Source organism: Oculina patagonica, chromosome 14, assembly GCF_052425735.1.
Source record: "Oculina patagonica isolate OP01 chromosome 14, crgOcupat, whole genome shotgun sequence".
Taxonomy (NCBI): domain Eukaryota; kingdom Metazoa; phylum Cnidaria; class Anthozoa; order Scleractinia; family Oculinidae; genus Oculina; species Oculina patagonica.
Window position 1 is genome coordinate 9728978 of NC_135771.1, and position 21646 is coordinate 9750623.

Consider the following 21646-nt stretch of genomic DNA (forward strand, 5'->3'; position numbering starts at 1 on the left):
GTCTAATAATTACTTGTGTCATTGTTAATTTTGAAGAAGGTTTAGATTATTTAAGACGCGGGCTAATGTAGATTTATCATTTCGATTTGGACTTCTTATAGAGCGGTTCGCGAGGTTACCCAAGTTCTGATCCAGGAAACGAGTTAGCGATTGTAAGAAATACGTATCTCGCAGGAACTCGCAAAGGTAGGTGTTTTATTATGTTGTACTGAGAGTCTGTCATTAATTTTCTCTCATATCAGTGGTGATTTGTATAATCGTTCATGCTCAGTTTCTGTATCCATTCTGTCTACCGAAGAGCACAAGAGTGAGGTTTGCCACATCTTTTCTGTATACTGCAGCGCGCAAGAGCAAGGCTCGCGATATCATACGGTTTAGACCGTACCGAGAATGGATTAAGTTAAAGTGTTACAACATTTATAAAGGAATTTTTGTAAAATTGAAATTCATCAACCCTGAATGAGTGGTTGAGTGGATTATTCTGAAGCATTTTTCTTTGCCTGCCTGATCTCATAAAGTAAAAACGAAGAATAAAGACTTTCACTAAAATTTCTTTCAGTAAAATCGGTTAACATCTGGACCAAAGATGCCATAAATAAACCGGTGCAATTTTTTCCTTATCTTGTAGAGAAAGTTCCTGTTGTTAACTGCCGCTGCTACTTTTGTATTCTTTCCACTCGGCAGGAAAGTGGTGAGTACAAACTTAATTTGATTTTCGCCTAGGCAATGGTTCATACTGCTCTTGAATAAATCTGAAATATCATATAGCTAAGTGTGTTATTTAAAATTACTTTTTTAATGCATAAGAATAAGAAATCTCTCGGTACTCAATAACGATGTTAGAATGCGAATAACTTAATAATAAAAACATTTTACCTTGTTAAAATTTCACTTTCTGGAGGTAAGAGATTGGATGAAGAGATCACTCGCGCGTGTCATTTTTAAAGGGAGCACTAGACTGATTTTCTTATGACTTTGCGAGTTAAGACAAATGTTTTAAAACTCTGACGTTTTTAAACAGAGGCTCCGAAACAACTAAGATTTCTTTTCTCATTTCTCCTTTTTAATAAATTTTGTTGCGTGCAGTGCTAGAAAGATTGCAGTCTAAATTGAAAGCTAGTTCCATGGTAAGAAGAGTTCTAATACATATGCCATCGTGTTTTTGAAAGGGTTTATAAGATTTCTGTCTAGCAAATTATACTGATTTTACTGTCAGTTGTAGTTTTTCACTCGTTATACATTTCACTTTAGTAAATAAAGGTCAAAATTGAACTTTATATGGTTACATCACCTCGCATAAAAAGCCGGTCTATAAAGTATTCATACAACACTGAAAAGGTAGCATTTAACATATACTAACATTTCCATGTTATTTGGTGTTTACATGTTCATCGAGACATTTTTACTTAAATGTTAAGACAATATAAATGGTACTCCTTTCTCGTGATTGAGGGTGAACAATTATTGGGACTGAGAACGTGACGTGACAGTCCTGATTTCACTTTTTGGCGATTTATTTTATGAAGGTAGAAGAACAAACCAAGTCATAGCTACATTACAGAAGACATGCGCTGTCGGTACCGAAATTGTAATTCGTCACAAATTACCAGTGACTGATCAGAACAACGTACTGAGTGAGACGGGAGACTAACATCTTTATTTATGATTTACGTAGTTTTAGTTTTAATTAAAATTTAATGCGGTTTCAGTGAAATGCGAACTCTGAAATTCAATCATCAACCAACGGTTTGCACTTTTTGCTGCCATCAATCATCATAGCGGTCCTCTCGGCAAACAAGTTCACTTCAACCGGGTCGAAAGGTCACGTCTGTCAGTTGAGATTGGTAGATTTCGATCCATTTTGTTTTCTGTTTTTTTGTGGTTCGTTAGCTGTCGGCATAATTGTGATTGACGGCAGCTAAAAACGCAAACGTTACTTGGATTTTAAATTTCAGAGTTCGCATTTCACTGAAAACCGCAATAAGTGTAGCGAACGATTTGTTGGGGGAGAAAGTTTCTCTCTCCTCCGAGGGGTCTTTTGGGGGGGGGATGGGGGGGGGGGGGGGGAAAGGGGGGGGAAAAAGGGGGGACCCCCCCCTTTTTTCCCCCCCCCGGCGGGGGGAGGGAACAGTTTTTAGAAAAAACTTTCAGGTAATCTCAGTCCGTTCCAAATAGGCTATCATCTTCCGATCTGCCATCACTACGATCATTTAGTTCAGTGCAGTTTCCTAGCAGTGGTAAAGAAACGCAATAACTATAAATGTTCTCGATATCGTTAGGAGGACTTTTTCAAATGTACTACAAACATCAAAGGACTAATTTAACTTTGATTTTATTCTCTTCTTATTCTGACAGAAGTGCTTGACATGAACAACATAGATGAAATTACACAAGCCATCTCTATCGGCCTCATTGTTGCCAATTTCCTTATCAACACCCGTCGAGTCCTAAAAGCCATCGAGTTATGCAAAGAATGTTTGTTCATTTTCGACAACACACAACTCGTAAAAGAAGAGAAGAAATATAAATTGCTTTGCAAGCATATCTATTCAACGGTGTTACTGGCGTACTGGTTTATTAATGATTTGACAAATGCAATAAAATACGGTAAAAAACTTCTCTACATTCTTCAAAAATGCAGACAAGGGAAGGAAGAATGTCAAATAAACATAACACTAGCGACATTGTATCACTGCCAAAGTAAGTACGCAGAAGCAAAAGAACACAGCGAGAAAGCACTGTTAATCAGTACAGAAATTGGTCACAAAAAGGGGAAGCTTCCTGTTACGGAAACCTTGGAGCGGTGTATCAGTCAGTTGGAGAATACGAGAAAGCAAAAGATTATTGCTTGAAAGCACTTGCCATCAGAAGAGAAATTGGTGATAGAAATGGAGAAGCCTCCTGTTACGGAAAACTCGGAGCGGTTTTTCGATCTGTTGGCGAATATGAGAAGGCAAGAGACTATCACATGAGAGCACTAACGATAAGAAAGGAAATGGTGGACAGAAACGGAGAAGCCTGCTGCTATGGTGACCTTGGAATTGTGTTTCAATCTTTTGGTGAATATGATAAGGCTAACGAATATCATCAGAAAGCACTTACGATCAATAATGAAACTGGTAACAGAAAAGGAGCGGCTTGCTGTTATGGAAACCTCGGAATCCGTACTTAAATCACTTGGAGAGTATGAGAAGGCGAAAGAGTATCTTGAAGAAGCACTTGCAATCAAAAAAGAAATCGGCGACAGAGAAGGAGAATCCTCCTGTTACAGAAACCTTGGAAACGTGTTTCAAGCTGTTGGTGAGTATGTCAAAGCCAAAAAATATTACGAAAAAGAACTTGCGATCACAAAGGAAATTGGTGACAGAAAAGGTGAGGGAGCTGTTTATGGAAACCTTGGGGCTGTGTTTATCTCTCTTGGTACATATGCAAAGGCTAACGAATATCTTCAGAAAGCACTTGCTCTCATTAAAGAGGTTGGTGACAGAAAAGGTGAAGCCGGTGTCTACGGAAACCTTGGAATTATGTTTCAGTCAATTGGTGACTACAAGCAAGCTAGAGAATATCTAGAGAAGGCACTTACGATCAGTAAAGAAATTGGCGACAAAAACGGAGAAGCCTCAATTTATGGAAATCTTGGAGGTCTTTTTGAATTGCTTGGTGAATACATCGAGGCGGAAGAATCTCATAAAAGGGCGCTGGCAAAAGGTGAAGAGATTGGAGACGTTAAGAAACAATCTGGATCACTTTGCAGTCTTGGATGGATTATGCTAAAAACAGGAAAGTTTCAGGAAGCTTTGTCGTTTCTCCTTCCAAGTATTCAGAAATGCGAGGACTTACGATGACTTACGATGTTTTCTTCGAGACAACGATCAATTTAAGATAACTTTTTCCCACGAACATGGTTCTCCTTACTGGGTACTTACTGCATTCTTCTGTCATGAGGGAAATCCTAATCAAGCTTTGGTCGTTTCAGAGCTTCTTCGGGCCAGAGCTCTGGCAGAATTAATGTCAGCTCAGTACTCCGTTGAGAATCAAATCGCAGATATTCCTCAGTCCTGGGTTGGCATTGAAAGTGAAATGGACAAAAAACTTAGTTGTTCTTGCCTATACTTCTTTTACACTGATTGCGTTGTATTTTCGTGGATTCTAAAGGCTGGAAAAGTCGAGCATTTCCAGAATGTGAATGGAAAAGGAAAGATTGTTCACGAAGGATTGGTCGAAAATTTGGACGAGTTTTTTGCTAGCGAACGCTTCAGACGTTTTTGCATTTTACCAGACGAACATTCCGAAGACCGATCTTTAAACGATATTGAACAGAAAACTTACGAGGAAGACATCCGTAAAGCGTCGGGAATTGTAAATGATGGTAAAGATAATCAAGGTAACGCCAATTGGAAACTTTCCCTGTGTCATAAATTGCTCATCGCTCCTGTGAAAGAATTACTTGAGGACCCTGAAATCATCATAGTCGCTGAACGGTCTTTATACAACATTCCATTTGCCGCGTTACCTGATGAAAGTGGAAAATACTTATCAGAGACTTTCAGAATCCGCGTCCTTCCTTCCTTGACGACTCTCAAGCTTATTCAGGACAGCCCAGCAGATTATCACAGTCAGACTGGTGCACTGATAGTGGGAAATCCTGATGTTGGTAGGGTGTGCTACAAGGAACGTCTTAAATACATATCGCGACTACCTTGTGCAGAAAGTGAAGCAAATTAAACATGATAGGAGAAAAGCTTGGTGTCAAGCCGTTTCTGGGACGGCAAGCAACTAAGCAAGCAGTACTTCATGTTATAAATTCAGTAAGTCTGATACATTTCGCTGCACACGGTGATGCAGAAAGAGGAGAAATCGTACTTGCCCCTCTTCGTACTCTCAACAGGATCCCAAAAGAAGAAGATTACTTATTGACAATGTCTGATATTTCAAAAGTTCAACTGCGTGCTAAACTGGTAGTACTAAGCTGTTGTCACAGTGGACGTGGACAGATTAGAGCCGAGGGAGTTGTTGGAATCGCTCGAGCATTCCTAGGATCTGGTGCATGCTCAGTGTTAGTGGCACTGTGGGCTCTAGAAGACAGTGCGACAGAGCGGTTCATGAGTCGTTTCTACGAGCACCTTGTTGGTGGGGATAGCGCCAGTGAATCTCTTCACGAGACCATGAAGTGGATGAGATGTAACGGCTATTCTGACGTGAGACATTGGGCACCTTTTATGCTGATTGGTGATAACGTGACATTTGATTTTGGAAAATCATAGTAAGTTTCAAGAAAACATAGAATTCAAATTTCCTAACAAGTAACAATCTGTTCTATTTCTAAGAATTGAAAGTGTTAATAATATACCAACAGATTTTTACGGGTTTTACCATTTTTACGAGAACTACATTTTCTATTCAACACTTTAATACTAGCCTGCGAATACAGCCGCCTCTCATTCGCGTCCCGCAACGAAGAGCGAAACACGAGTGCTTCGCTCTTCGTTGCGGGACGCGAATGTGAGGCGGCTGTATTCGCAGGCTACTTTAATACATGGACTCAAAGTATTAAGGTATTTTTTGTTGTGGTACTGTTTTAATAATATAATAATTGATAATTAAGTAAAGAAAGAAAGCTTCACTCACCGAGGTTGAGCCGCCTGTTAGGTTTTGTTGTATTATATTTCAAATTTTATTTTCGGTAATTTAGTTCAAACACGTTTTGTTTCATTCAAGCCAATATTGTGCTATCTATGCTGAAGTCAAAGACGTAGCCAACACGTCGTAGCGGGAGCGAATGAGATGCGGTTGCACATGTATTCGCAGGCTACCAACGACGGAAAGTTAAATAGCTAGAAATAAGTTTAAAAAGAATTTCCCTTAATGTGTACTTTTCTAATAGTTATATTGTTAATGGAGGGTATTGTTATTTTTTTTTTATCTCTTTTAGGTGTCTTGTCTGCCTCATCAAGTGAGAACTAATGACCCAGCTGAGAGACTACTTGCTAGTGTTGAATAATAAATACTATTATTGTATCTTGACGATCGAGGTTTGCTTAGTTTTGCTCGCGTTTTTGCCTGAAAATGCCTCAGTTAGGAACGATATCAAGAGAAACGATTCACCGATTTTTTTTTTGTAATTTTGCTAGATACACTCGATCCTTGCCATAAGCGACCACTTTTTAAAATATTAATAATATTTTGCATGTCACATAACTCTAGTCGGAAGTGCTAGTACCTAACCGTCCGCAACCCCTGACCTTATTTTAAGTGCTCATGGTTTGAAATTTTTTTTATGTTTTTACCAGTTCATGTGAATCTTATACGTGATTCGAAAATTCACTGAAAAGCTAATATGAAGGGAATCTGAAGTTATACTCTGAACTGTAGCAATGTAAGCACTCCAAAGAAAACAACTGTAATGAGTATTGATAAAATAATAAAGAATAATTAATTCTATGGAGGAGAAGGCTAGAAATTAATATATAGACGCCTCTTGATATCAAAATCAGTAAGAAGAAGGGATTGAAGGAGGTATGTCCCCATTTATGAAGATCTTATCCCAGGATCTAAACGCAAAGACTTCTCCTCGTCCAACCCCTTCCATTGAAGGACCTTGAAACCGAAAGGAAAGGATAATTATCATCAACTGATAAAATATTATGTCTTAAACAAAATTCTGCGTCGTTACTTGAATCAATGCGAAGAAAACTGAAACACAAGGGAAAGTGGAATATGTGAGACTAAGTGTAGCAATGACAGATAATATAATATGCAAAAATAGCGCTACGTCAAACTGCTCAAACTTGCCTGAAAGGCACAAACTCAGTTAAACATTGTGGCATTAACAAGTTTTTGCGTCGTGAATTGAATTAATGCCAACAAAAGTGAGACTAAGTGCAGGTATGACAAATAATATAATATGTAAAAATAGCACTACATCAAACCGCTCGCCTGAATGACACTAAATCAGTGACGAGATTATATATACTCGAGGGTGAAATTGCCGAAGAAGTGTGTAGTCACTTTGCGGAATATGTCAAAAAGCCTAACATAACTTTCCTTAAATACTTTTATTGTCACAGTGGATTAAAAAGACTCCAGTCGAAATTGAAAGGTGACGCCATGGCTAAAAACCCAATAATTAATGCTAATTTTGAAGGAGGTTCACATTTAAGACACAAGCTAATGTGGATTTTACCATTTTGATTTGGAGTTCTCATAGAGCGGTACGCACAGAAAGTTTAACCCGAGTTTTGATCCGAAGTAACTGGCGAAGTTAATTTCCATTGTAAGAAGACAGGGAATGATTTAGCTTTTGTAACTACTAAAAATAAGTACCTCGCAGGACCTCGCAAAGGTAGGTGTTTTATTATGTTCTACTGACACTCTGTCATTAATTTTCTCTCAGTATTGGTAATTCGTATAATCATTTCTGTTCCGTTTTTGTATATCCATTCTGTCTACCAAAGCGCACAAGAGTAAAACTCGTACCGAGATTGGATTACGCTTAACTGACACTAGTACTGGTGTTACAATATCGGAATAAAGTATAAACGAGGAATTTAGATTTCCTCTTTCAGTAAAATAGGTTAAAAGGTGGGCCAACGATGCCAGAAAATAAACCGGTGCAATTTTGTTTCTTATCTTGCAGATAAAGTTCCTGTTGCTGACTGCCGCTGTTACTTTTGTATTCTTTCCACACAGCACAAGGGAAGTGGTGAGTACAAACTTTATTTGATTTGCACCTAGCCAACGAGTCATACTACTCTTGAATAAATCTGAAACATTGAATATAAATTGGATTGGTAATCAATAAGGATGTAAGCAAAGACGGCGAGTAATTTCACAATAACATGACATTTAACTTTGTAAAACTTTCACCTTCTGGTCGTAAGAGAACAAATGATTGTGTTGTATCTACAATACGTACAGTATGCGCATGCGTGTCATTTTCAAATGCAGCACAAGATTGATTTTCTTATGACCTTGCGAGTTAAGCCGAATATGTTATAAACTTCTGTCGAATTACAGAGACTCAAAAACAACCAAGATTTTGACTCCTTTTTTTAAAAAAAAAAACTCTTTTGTGAGTAACAAAGATTCCACTCGAAAATGAAAGCTATTCCCATGGTAAGAAGAGTTCAATACATATGCCAGCATGATTTTGAAAGGATTGTAGATCCCTGTTTAGCAAACGCACATTTTACTCTCAGTTGAGGTTTTCCACACGATATACATTTCACGGTAATAAAGTAAAGGTTACCTCCCATACAAAGTCTGAACAGGACTCAAGCAAGACTGAGAAGGTAGAAAAAAATCACTAAACTTGAGACAAAGTAAAGTTTTTTTTAATTTTATTTATGTGTATTCAAGTTTTTGAACGAGACAATTTTACTTAAATTATAAGACAATACAAATGACACTCCTTTCCTTTGAATGAAGAACCTGACAGTCCTTATTTTACTTTCTGAAGATTTTATTTTTGGAGGCAGATAAATCGGATTATTACGTATTCTTCGTGTCGTTTTGTCTTTTCAAAAATCTTGACAGACATAAATTACCAATGATTTACAGAAACAACGTGTAAAGTATATTATAATTCATTCAAAATATTTCTCTGTTTCTGATTGGCTTTCGATCCCCGGTTAATTCCAGCTAAGCGGCATGCGCCGACCAAATTGGGAAAATTAATGTATCGCAACCTCGTTCCCAAGATCGCTGACGTCACTTAACTGAACGGCTTTGCTGCCGAGCAGGTTGAAAGCGCATAAATGGCCGCTAGATTTGAGCATTGCGAAGAGGTAAAATATTTAAGTTATTAGAAGACAAGGAAAGTCAAAACACGGAAAAAACAACGAAGTGGAGTCGATCGATTTTGAAAGCGTATCTTCAAGAAGAAAAGATCCCTGATCCAGCCACAGCGGAGGACTTGGAGCGGTTTTACGAAAACTCTACGTCGAAGTAAGCAAGAACGATGGAAACCTGTACTCGAAAACATCGCTTTGTGTCATCAGATTTAGCTTCAATAGACACTTCAAGCAAATGCTAAAATATAGACATTATAAAGGACAAGAAATTTAATGAAGGTAACCGAGTTTTTGAAGTTTAAATCAAATTTAAAAGCGACTCGACGTTGTTGTGTATTTGTGTACTTTGCCTACTGTCAAAACCCTATTAAATTCATTTTGTGTATTTGGAGCTCTGGAAATATTTTGAATGAATAATAAAACAATTATTGAATTCGGGTTATTCGGCTTTCGCACGATATGAAGAATTATGCAGATCTTGGAGGGTTCGGCTTCGGCGGATAACACCCTCCTCGATCTGCATAATTCTTCATATCATACTCTGCCTCATCCAATAATTGCCAATTATCGTAAGTTGTATGAATATTGTAATTCATGTAGCGTAGATTGGTGTAGTCCGTAATAAAAAACGTACAAAGTGAGACGTGAGGTTAACAGCTTTATTTATGATTTACGTATTTCGAGTTATAATTACAATTTTAAGTGTAGGAAACGCTTTGCTGAGAGTAGTTTGGAGAACAAACTTTCAGATACACTCAACCCGTTCCAAATAGGCTACGGACTGCCATTACTACGATCATTTAAATACAATACACTTAACCAGCAGTGACAAAGAAACTCAATAAATGTCAATGTTATCATTAAGAGGATTTTTCTTAGTGAATTTAATACAACCATAAACGGACTATTTAACATTTATTTCATTCTTTTCTTATTTTGACAGAAGTGCTTGACATGTACAACATGGATGAAATCATACAAATCATCTTCATCGGCCTCATTGTTGCCAAATTCCTTGTCAAAACCGGTCGAGTTCTAAAAGCGTCTGAGTTATCCGAAGAATGTTTGTTCATCCTCAACAACAACGAACGCGTAAAAGAAAACGAATTATATACATTACTACACGCGGATGTATATTACACAATGTCTCTGGCGTACTGGTTTATCGATGATTTGACAAATGCAATAAAATACGCTAGAAAAGTTCTCCACATTTTCCGCGACTGCGGCAAAAGGCCCGAAGAACGTAAAATAAGAATAACACTGGCGATATTCTATCTTCGTCAGAGAAAGTACGTAGAAGCAAAGGAACATTGTGAGAAGGCACTACTAATCAGTACAGAAATTGGTGACAAAAATGGACAAGCTTTCTGTTACGCAAGCCTTGGGGCGGTGTATCAGTCAGCTGGAGAATATGAGAAGGCAAAACAATGTCAGCTGAAAGCAATTGCGATCAGAAAAGAAATTGGCGACAGAAATGGAGAAGCCTCCTGTTACGGAAAACTTGGATCAGTATTTCAATCTGTTGGCGAATATGACAAGGCGAAAGATTATTACGAGAGAGCACTTACGATTAAAAAAGAAATCGGTGACAGAGATGGTGAAGCAACTGAATACGGAAACCTTGGAACTGTGTTTGAATCTGTTGGAGAATATCGGAAGGCGAAAGATTATTATGAGAAAGCACTTATGATTAAAAAGGAAACAGGGGACAGGAACGGAGAAGCCTCCAGTTATTTAAATCTTGGAAACGTACTTTCCTCACTTGGAGAATACGAGAAGGCGAAAGAATATAATAAGGTAGCACTTCTTGCGTTCAAAAAAGAAATCGGCAACAGAGAAGGAGAAGCTTCCTGTTACGGGCAACTTGGAAACGTGTTTTATGCTGTTGGGGAGTATTTCAAGGCTAAAGAATATTACGAGAAAGGAGCTGCGATCAGCAGAGAAATTGGCGATAAAAAAGGAGAAGGAGTTGGTTATGGAAACCTCGGGGGTGTGTTCATCTCTCTTGGTAAATATGCCAAGGCTAACGAATATCTTCAGAAAGCACTTGCTCTCAGCAAAGAAACAGGGGACAAAAAGGCGAAGCCGTTGTTTACGGAAACCTTGGAAAAGTTTTTCAATCAATTGGTGACTACGAAAAAGCTAGGGAGAATCTAGAGAAGGCCCTTTCGATCAGTAAAGAAATTGGCGACAGAGAAGGAGAGGCCTCAGATTATGGAAATCTTGGAGTTGTTTTTCAATTTCTTGGTGAATATGTCGAGGCGGAAGAATATCATAAAAGGGCGCTTAAAATATGCGAAGAGATTGGAAACATTAGTAAACAAGTTAGATTACTTTGCAATCTTGGACGGATTATGCTTCAAGCAGGAAAGATTCAGGAAGCTTTGTCGTATCTACTTCCAAGTATTCAGAAATGCGAAAACTTGCGAGGATTTCTACGAGACAACGATCAATTTAAGATATCTTTTTCTCACGAACATGATATCCCCTACTGGGTACTCAGGGCTTTCTTCTGTTGGGCTGGAAATCCCTATGAAGCTCTATACGTTTCAGAGCTTTGTCGGGCCAGAGCTCTGGCAGATTTAATGTCAGCTCAGTACTCCGTGGAGAATCAAATCTCAGCTAATCCTCAGTCATGGGTTGGCATTGAAAGTGTCATGGACAAAGAACTTAGCTGTACTTGCCTATATTTCTCTCATGACGACGAGAATATATTTTTGTGGATTCTTAAAGCGAGAAGAGACGTGCATTTCCGAAAAGTAAATGGAAAAGAAATGATTACTCACGAAGGAGTGATTGCAAATTTTGACGAGTTATTTACAAACGAACGCTTTAGAAATTTTGGTATTTTACCAGAGGAACATTGCGAAGACCGATCTTTAAACGATATCGAACGGAAACCTTGTGAGGAAGATATCCCTAAAACGTCGCCAATTAGAAACGATGGTAAAGATAACCAAGATAGCTTGAAACGGAATCTTTCTCTGTGTCACAAATTGATCATCGCTCCTGTGGTGGACTTAATAGAGGGTCCTGAAATCATTATTGTTCCTGAACGGTCTTTATACAACATTCCATTTGTCGCATTACACGATGAATGTGGACAATACTTATCAGAGACTTTCAGAATCCGCGTCCTTCCTTCCTTGACGACTCTCAAACTTATTCAAGACAGCCCAGCAGACTATCACAGCCAGACTGGTGCACTGATAGTGGGAAATCCTGATGTTGGTGAGGTGCATCTCAACATAGGGTACGGGCACCTTCGGACCTGGGGGGCGGAGACCTTATTGCCCGAAAAAAAAAGACATACGTTGAAAGCCGAATAATGAGGCATATGAAATGGAAAAAAACTTCCGTTGAAAAAGTAGTATACAAAAAATTAATTGATTTAGTGGCGTTGCTCGAAGATGTCAAGCACTTAATCCTGTTTCTTCCAAAATACTTTATTTATTCATCAAAAATTTTATTTTATAAAAAAAATATTATTGGCGAGCCAATTTACATTGTTCCCCCCCCCCCCCCCCCCACTTGAAAGGTATACAAAAGCGTAAACATTCAGGGGAAGTTGGTTAAATCATTTTGTTGAAAGTTTTGAGCTAGCCCTAAGCAGACTTAGCAATTAACATTTGAGTCAAAAGCATTAGCTTCATCACATTTGTAACAGCTTTGTTTCGAGGTCTCACACTGGATCAACCGCGCGCAAACGTTCAAGCTGTGGAAAATCCTAAATTTTGGTCGCCCTCGCCAATTCAAAATAATGGCACTGAATCAAACTAAGGGATCACGCAGAATTTGTAAAAAAAATCGAATATGATTATAGATTGCGTGAGGAAAGAAAGCAGATAAATGATAAATTTAGACTTTTAAACCACAAAGTTCGGTATTTTCAATACTTGTTTCTGTTGATGTAATTCGTTGTGAAAGTAATGTTGAGATTTGTCGGCTTATTTTCTATTTCTTCTCTTGGCTTTTTGCCCGAATTCTAAGCATTCTGCCCGAAAAATTTCGGCACTGGGGGTGCTGCAGCCCCCCTCGCCCCCCCGGCTCGTACGCCTATGCATCTCAATGGATGTCTCATGGACATTTCCCGACTACCTTGTGCAGAAAACGAAGCGAAGATGGTAGCAAGAAAGCTGGGTGTCAAGCCTTTGTTAGGACAGCAAGCAACTAAGCAGGCAGTGCTCGAAGTGATAAATTCAGTAACTTTGATACATTTTGCTGCACACGGTGATGCAGAGAGAGGAGAAATTGCCCTTGCACCGTCCATTCGTATCCCTAACATGATACCTCAAGAAGAACACTACTTATTGACAATGGCTGACATTTCAAAAGTTCAACTGCGAGCTAAACTGGTAGTACTAAGCTGCTGTCACAGTGGACGTGGACAGATAAAAACTGAGGGAGTTGTTGGAATCGCTCGAGCATTCTTAGGATCTGGTGCACGCTCAGTGTTGGTGGCACTGTGGGCTCTAGACGATGATGCAACAGAACAGTTCATGAGTCGTTTCTATGAGCATCTTGTTTGTGGGAAAAGCGCCAGTGAATCTCTTCACGAGGCCATGAAGTGGATGAGATGTAACGGCTATTCTCAAGTGAGACAGTGGGCACCTTTTATGCTGATTGGTGATAACGTGACATTTGATTTTGGAAAAAAAAAGTAAGTTTCAAAAAGGAAGGAATTCATATTTCCTTACAAGTAACAACCTGTTCTATTTTGAAAAGTTGCTAGCTATTGGGACTTGAAAGTGCTAATATAAGAACAGATTTGTACGGGTTTTACCGTTTAAACGAGAACTACATGTTCTATTCAACACTTGAATACATGGACTCAAAGTATTCAGGTGTCTGTTTTGCGGTACTATTATAATAAAAAAAAATTGATAATAAAGGAAAGATTTTGTCAGAAGGCCTCACTCACCGAGGTTGAGCCCCCTGTTAGGTTTTGTTATGTCATATTTCAAATTTTATTTTCGGTGGTTTAGTTCAAATACGTTTTGTATCATTCTAACCAATTACTGTACTATCAATACTAGAGTCAATGACGTAGACTGCAAACACAGCCGCCTCTCATTCGCTCGCCGCTGCAACGGGCACGCAGTAGCGGGAGCGAATGAGAGGGCGGCTGTATTCGCAGGCTATCAACGATGGAAAGTTAAATGGCTATCATTACGTTTAGAGAAGTCCTCTTTGTACTTTAGGGTAATTTTTATTTATTTTTTGTTGTTGATTTGTTTTCTCTTTTAGGTAACTTGATCATTGCCCCATCAAGTGAGAACTAATGACCCAGCAGAGAGACTACTTGCTAGTGTTGAGTTGTAAACATTATATTTGAAACTTGACGATCGAGTTTTGCTCAGCCTTGCTGCCTTTTTTGTCTGAAAATGCCTCAAGCAGGATTTATATCAAGAGAAATGTTACACGGATTTTTTTTTTTGATTTTGTTAGATACACTGGTACCTCGCCGTAAGCGTCTACCTTCCGTAAATGACCACTTTTTCAAAATACTAAAATTTTGCATGTTAGATAACTATAGTCGGAAACCACAGTTTCCTGGTAAATGGTATATTTGTGTATGAGTTATCTTTCCATCGTAACGCTAGAAGCGTTAGGCTGACAAGAATTTATTGTCTTAAGTTTGTCTGTAGACAAGGAGGCATCTTTATCGCTTTCATTTCGCACACGAACACTAAAATTTTATTTTATCAGCCAAGTTAGTAAAAACTTTCGCTGAGATGTGACCGAGTAGGATAAGGAATAAACAAACGCCTACCACTCAACGGTACACGTAATTCGATAATTTACTGAAAAGCTAATATAAAGGGAATCTAAAGTTATACTCTGAACAATGTAAGCGCTTCTTAGAAAACAACTGTAATGAGTATCGATGAAATAAAAAGAATTGTGTTGAGCAGCAGAATGCTAGAAATTAATACTTCCACGCCTCTTGATATCAAAATCAGTCAGGGGAAGGGATTTAAGGAGATAAGAAAGGCAAGTCCCCATACCTATATATCTAAACCCAGAATCAAAACGCATAGACCTCCTCCCCATCCTACCTCTGCCAGTGAAGGACCTTGCAAACACAAAGGGGGGGGGGGGGGGGGATTATTATAAACTGATTAAATATTGTCTAATTAACAAGATTTTGCCTCGTGACTTGAATTACTGCGAAAAAAATGAAACACAGGGGAAAGTGAGATATGTGAGACTAAGTGTAGCAATGACAGATAATATAATATGCAAAAATAGCACTACGTCAAACTGCTCAAACTCGCCTGAATGACACAAACGTAGTGACGAGATTAAGAAATGGACTGGAAAAAATTGCCATAAGTGTGTAAACACTGTGTTGAAGATGTCAAATAGCCTGTCTTAACGTTCTTTAAATCTGATACTTATATTGTCACAGTGTATTAAAAGGCTTAGTCGAAATTGAAAGGTGGCTCCATGGTTGGAAAATCTAATAATTGTTTGCGCCACTGTCAATTTTGAAGGAAGTTCACATTTAAGACGCAGGCTAATTTTGATTTTATCATTTCGATTTGGACTTTTCATAAAGCGGTACGTACAGAAATTTTAAGCCAAGTTTTGATTCAACGTTACTTTGTAACTACAAGAGATACGTACGTATCTTGCAGGACCTGGCAAAGGTAGGTGTTTTATTATATTTAATTTACTGCGGGTCGGTCATTAATTTTCTCTCAGTAATGGTAATTCGAATAACCGTTTCTGTTCAGTTTTTGTATCAATTCTGTCTACTGAAGCGCACAAGAGTAAAGCTTGCTATATCATACGGTTTGGTATAATTTAAACCCTACCGAGACTGGATTAATTTTAACTGGCACTATAGCTAGTGTTACAATCAATATATTGTTAAAGAATATTTTCTTAAATTGGAAATCATCGACCCTGAGTGAATTAATTCCGTAGCCGATGTCCTTTGCCTGCCAGATGTCATCAAGTATAAACGAGGAATTTAGACTTCTCGCTTCATTAGCGTTGGTTAAAACGTGGACCAAAGATGCCATAAATAAACCAGTGCGAATTTTTCTTATCTTGCAGACAAAGTTCCTGTTGTTTGTAATTGCCTCTGCTACTTTCAGTATTCTTTCCACACGACACAAGGAAAGTGGCGAGTACAAACTTAATTTGATTTGCACCTAGGCAAGGGTTCAACTACTCTTGAATAAATCTGAAAAATCTTATAGCTGAGCGGATTTTTATTTCCATCTAAAATATCAGAATGAGAAATCTAATCAATAATCGATTGCAATGTAAGAGTGCGAGTGACTTCACGAAGAAATGGCATTTTTCTTTGTTAAAATTTCACTTTCTGGAGGTAAGAGATCGGATAATTGTGCCTATTTACAATACGCAACATTTCCAAGGGAGCACCATGCATTCTCGTTCCCAGAGCCCATGAACCTTCTGGTCTGCGCCAGGGACCGCCAGGGATAGACCAGAATGATCGTGGGCTCTGGGAACGAGAATCAGTGAGTGCAAGAATGGTACTTTTATGGCCTTGCGAGGTAAGCCAAATATGTTCTGATACTCTGACGAATAACAGAGACTCAAAAACAACTCAGATTTCGTTCCTCAAGACTGTTATGATTTAGAAAGATTCCAGTCGAAATCGCAAGCTCGTTAAGAAATGTCCAATACATGCGCCATCGTGTTTTTGTTGGGTTTAAAGATCCCTGTTTAGCAAACACATATTTTACTGTCAGTTTTACGTTCTCCACGCGATATACATTTCACGATAAATAATGATAGATGACACGCAAGTGCAGTTTATACCGTTATGTCGCATATACAGCCAGTCTCTAAAGGACTCATACAAGGCTGAAAAGGTAGCAACATTGACTAAACCTGAGGAAAAAGTTTTTCTTTTTATTTTATTTGTTGTCGTTGAACGAGACAATTTTCCTTAAATATTGAAAGACATGTTAAATGGTGCTTCTTACTCGTGATTGTAGGTGAACAATTATCAAGGTTAAAAACGTGACATTCCTGATTTCACTTTCTGACGATTTGAACTTTGAAGATAGAAAAATTGAATTATACGTATTCTGCGCGTCGTTTTACCATGAAATTCGGGCGTCACCGGGGTGAAATGATGTTGCGTATCAAGAAATGGTAGAAATGGGTGAAAATTCGAAAACAATAGGTATTGTTAAGGTGTTTTGAGATGGCCATATAAGGTAGTCCCATGGTCAGCATAAACAATAACCTGCTAATCCAGTAGGGAGATTCAAAATTTCCGATTACTACACTCGCGGAAAATTCAAATCTTCGGCAAAAGCTCATACACAAACCTCCGCAGTTGCGGAGCATACAAAAGAAACGGGGCATCTTCCTTTATAAAATAAAGTCAAGTTTATCGATCGTGGCCCCCACCGATACACACGCAGAGTCAAAGAGGGTATCCAAATAAGACTCCATCCTAATAACATCAATAGAGACAGCGGAATTGAAATTCCTAAAGCATGGGTACCTGCGATCAGAAAACACAACAGCCGTTTAACTACAAATCGGACATCTGAGGGAACAGCATCTGTTTGTCGGATTAATAATGAGGATCGAAATGCACCAATAGCAGCGAACCAACGTGCATAATTAGCGTCGCGCAAACAATCGACCTCATCGCCTGATGGGCTAGCAGTATTGCAGTCGAAACGTCGCGATCAACATCTCAAAGCGATTTTATCGTGAGACAAACGAATAATCATTATTCCAATCACTCCTATCTTACACCACGATAAACAATATTCACATCTTTAATGACATTAATATCGATTCCTCACAGTACTTAGAATTCCATCATCATCTTAATAACACATAAAAATCATTTAAGTTAATTTGCACAATTAGCCTAGAATATAATCAAGATTATACTGCTTTTGAAGTAACGTAAATTTTATACAAGTGTTACATTTCTTGACGGCAATAGAGCTTCACGCTTAATAATAATAATATAAAAGTTTGCAAACCGCTGTAATTTGCATACCTTTAGTTTTTCTTTTTCAAATTATATTAAATTTGAGGATGCTTTACGAGTGTAAGCAAGAATGTTTCACAACTTTAAAGCATTGGGAATAATAAAAAGCTAACGATGTAACCAATGTTATTTCTCCGGAAGTGCTTTTTCGATGGCAGATTTTTGTGACCAAAAATGACACAGTGTGCCTCGGGCAATTAACACCAAAATAGTGACTAATCGTGATTACAGCCGGTTCAGTTGTTGTTCAGGCACATTTATGTCTTCCAAGGATAAAAGATATTTGAATCTAGAAAGAGCTATGAATATAGAAATTTGACTCAATGGATGTGCTAAAAGCTGAGTCTGAGTTTGATTGCATACGCGAAGTTTAATTCGTTATAGAATAAAATTCTCGTGGAAAGCTTTCTCATAGAAAAGAGCCATTCTTCAACGGAGTATAAAGAATATATATGACGGCAGTACGTCTGAATTAACCTCGCTGCTTTGCATCGAGTGTAGTAATTTTTATAAAATGAATAAAATCTTCATTTAATTTATGTGTCTTTATTCTGATAAAAGAACATGACATTTCATTTCACTACCTCGAATGGTTGATAGAGCCCTCGCCTGAGGCTTGGGTTCTAGGATGCGAGGACTTAGCTATTATCTTTACAAGAGTATAAAGACATAGAAACGGAGTATAATCAGTCTATAAAAATGAATGACCAGTGTAATATAGATTGGTTAAAACTTCTGGTCTTTCCTAGAATCCATGGATGAAATCGTCTACACAATGGTTTATTCTTCGTTACGCTCAATTGTTAAGTGTATTATGACTTTCAACTTGGCCTCGTCAAAACAGTGATAATTAACCAAGCTATTTATTGACTGTTTCTTCGTTATCTATTGTCTAGAGGCGACACAAAGACAGCTAAGCGGCAAAACGCTTTTAATATTTAGCTCACAAGCAAACTCTGAGAAAGGTATGTAGACTTTTGGAAGCGCATCACTAAGAAATCATTTTTGAATTGTGATTTTTTTGACAAACGCCTATTTTAATCTCTCAGACGCGGTGCATGCGTGGTTTCGAACTTTGGTAAGTTGTTGGTTCGTTTTCTATAGAGATCTATAGAGATTGCCAACTTAAATCTTTTGGCTGCAATGTTAAGCTGTGTAATCGTAAAAAAAACTACTTTGCACACCGCAAGACAGTTTGGAACGTCAACAAGAAACTGATGAGTGAATTCGAAAGAATGGCACGAGTGAACACATTCAGAAAAGAAATTCCGAATGCGTTTTAGATTTTTAACGTGACGCCTAGCTTATCATAAAACTAGCTCTCGGCAGGTCGTTAAGGGATCTTTTTTAACTGTTACGCATGTACACAGTCGGGGTCGATCAGGCTACTGTTTTGCATACATGTTTGGCCAAGAATACCGCGAGATACAATTTGTGTGCAAATAATTCTTATCAAGTTAGCAACACTAATGTATGTTTTAAATTTTAATTCGGTTTGGTTTGGTCACGAAACTTTAATTTAAAAAGCCTTAGAGAATTTCGTTGTTCCCAAGTTATACGCGTTTCGCGTAGCATTCAGAAGACAAATACTAAACCTTCTGAAAAGTTGAGCTTCCCGTTTTTAATGCTGCTATAACCGAATATAAGGTTATAAGCCGTTATAACCGAATGTTGTCCGTCACTGAGCCGCCGGTATTTCGATGCCGGATCATGTACTGCTCTTCATCCACAGACTTAGAAATTAGAACTACCTTGTACAGTGCCACATGTAAGTACTGCTCAATAGCTTTCATTTGAATGGTCACACACCGGGGTATCATCCATATACACATTTTACCTACCTACGCGGAAACTTCTAAGGTGCCTCTTCGGGGTTCCGGCCTCTGGGCCGGAATCCTGTGGAGGCAATTATTTTAGTTTTACTTTTTTGAGATTCTCAAGGCTGATTTTTAGTGGGAATATGAAAAGCGTGTGCCATTTTATTACACTTTGAAAGAGAAAGTTGTGGAGAAAGAGAAAGTGGCTCCATCGCTATCCATTTGTTTACATATATTTCCTCCAGTATAAACTGTAGTTCTATGGTTTTCTGCATATATTTAAATATCCAAGAGGAATTAGAGTGTTCATGGTTTCCTGTTTCATAATGTTAATAGTTAGTAAGAAATTATTTCTTACTGTTGTCCAGAGAAATCGTAATTCTGTTTCGTTTTCGATGGGGCATCGAACATTTATTTATATCTCGAAAACAAAAAACTTCAAATGTTTTTAATCTGTATTCATCGACTGCCAAAAAGTTAACCCCCTAGGCTATTTTGGAGGACGCAGTTATCTTCTTTCGATTTCTCTTGCAGTTCTAGAAAGTAGAAAATAATTGTTGGTAAACAAAGTATGGTACTCTTGCTGTATAACCGGTAAATTAATTTGAAACAAGTGCTCAACATCAAAACTCCTTGTGTAATCGGTTGCTTAACCTTTCTTAGAAACACGACAACGAGTAACATTGTTTCGTTGATTTTATTTTGGTGGGCAGACTTTTAATGAGCAATCATTTTTCACTATGTCGGAATGCCGTGTTGCCTCGAGCAAGTTTTATGCATGCATACCACTAAGCTCTGCTAATAATAATTCCACATACTTAAAACGAAGATACTGGATTTATTGAAGTACCAGTAACCGGCATGTAAAATAATTTTAAGCCGTATGTATAACCCTACTCATTTGTTAAATTCAAAACCGGAAAAATCGTCGTCGTTGTCGCCGATGGCTATAACCAGCGAGAGCAAGTCAACACGAATTTTCACTCGAGGATCAAATTCCTTTTCACTTGCAGTTCCTTCATCAAAGAACGCAATAAATACATCATATCTACTGCACTTCATTTTTTTTAATATCTCATCAAAAACCCCATCTGGAGCAAATTATGCTAAGGTAAATCTAGAATCAGCTATTCATTTGCATTTCCATTAAGAAAAGGTTGGCAGGGTTAATGACGAATAGCGGTCGGAATGTGTGCTTGTCAAACTGTTTTTATATAGAAACAGCTTGAAACACGAAACATTCTGTTTGTATAAAGACTCTTTTCTGTGGTTGTATCAGTACTTTCTTAATTTTAATTTTCAACAACCAGTGAAAATCACAGCTTAGTGATTAGTGAGCACTAATGCCTCACATCCGATTGCACGGGTTTCAAAACCTCTACTATATATAACTGTCTGAAATGAAAGCAAATGTTAAAAAAACACAGCTCTTAGTTTCGAGTTAAAATAAAACGACCAATTTTCATTAGTGAACACCAGGTAGCAACCTCTTCACCTTCAATTGTATTTTTGCAGCAACTGTTTTAACTGTGCCTGGAGCAAGTTAAACAGCTCTAATGAGTTATTCGGAATGCTGCACAAATTGCTTGTTTGGTTGTTTTCAGACGAAAAACGTTTAATTAAATAAGTATAGTTTCATAAAAAAAATGCATAAAATGGTACAAATTTTATCGAAAGGCACCCGCAACTATAAACATGTCTACTGCCAGTTTCTAGAATCAACGGATGAAATCCCATACACAATGACATTATTTACTCCCACGTTAGTCTAATGACGTTCTATTTTGAATTGTCTTGAGTGATAAATTATTAATTTTATTATTCCTTTGTTTTCTTTCAATTATGCCGCGTCCTCAAAGAACTTGCTTCATTTCGCAGTAAATCTCGGAGAGTTAAGTGCATTTCTTGACGCGCCCTACCGTAAGTTTTCGTACATGATTTAAACTCCATTTTTTTTTTCTGTAGCCGGTTGACTGTGCTGAGTTTCTGGAGCAGAATCTTAAGTGAAGTACTTTCAAACTTTGGTAAGTTGT

At 38.0% G+C, this 21646-nt stretch overlaps 2 protein-coding genes and 2 pseudogenes across 8 annotated transcripts in view; all 4 read left to right on the forward strand.

Moving 5' to 3' along the window:
- The first annotated feature begins 118 nt into the window (after nt 1-118).
- Nucleotides 119-14712, forward strand: LOC144639210 (uncharacterized; annotated as a pseudogene). The gene is made up of 5 exons (XR_013568087.1): nt 119-186; nt 7637-7702; nt 9736-12032; nt 12855-13455; nt 14043-14712. The product of XR_013568087.1 is annotated as an uncharacterized LOC144639210 (transcript).
- On the forward strand, nt 4267-6749 carry LOC144639198 (tetratricopeptide repeat protein 28-like). Its single transcript, XM_078498471.1, has 2 exons — nt 4267-5263; nt 5933-6749. Coding segments are annotated over exons 1-2 (537 nt in total). The 5' UTR covers nt 4267-4727; the 3' UTR covers nt 5934-6749.
- LOC144639155 (tetratricopeptide repeat protein 28-like) overlaps nt 7085-21646 on the forward strand; it is a 77002-nt pseudogene continuing 62440 nt past the window's right edge. Inside the window, exon 1 of the transcript XR_013568070.1 lies at nt 7085-7342. The product of XR_013568070.1 is annotated as a tetratricopeptide repeat protein 28-like (transcript). The remainder of the gene's footprint in view (nt 7343-21646) is intronic.
- The window catches only part of LOC144639152 (uncharacterized), a 77315-nt gene continuing 74367 nt past the window's right edge, over nt 18699-21646 (forward strand). The window contains exons 1-3 of one of the 5 annotated variants that reach the window (XM_078498398.1): nt 18699-18761; nt 18846-18874; nt 21579-21637. In XM_078498398.1, coding sequence (XP_078354524.1) covers nt 18855-18874; nt 21579-21637 — 79 coding nt within the window. In that variant the 5' untranslated portion in view covers nt 18699-18761; nt 18846-18854. Of the gene's footprint in view, nt 18762-18845; nt 18875-20701; nt 20725-21481; nt 21638-21646 lie in introns of those variants that run through there. The other 4 variants (XM_078498397.1, XM_078498399.1, XM_078498402.1 and 1 more) reach the window with 4 other exon arrangements.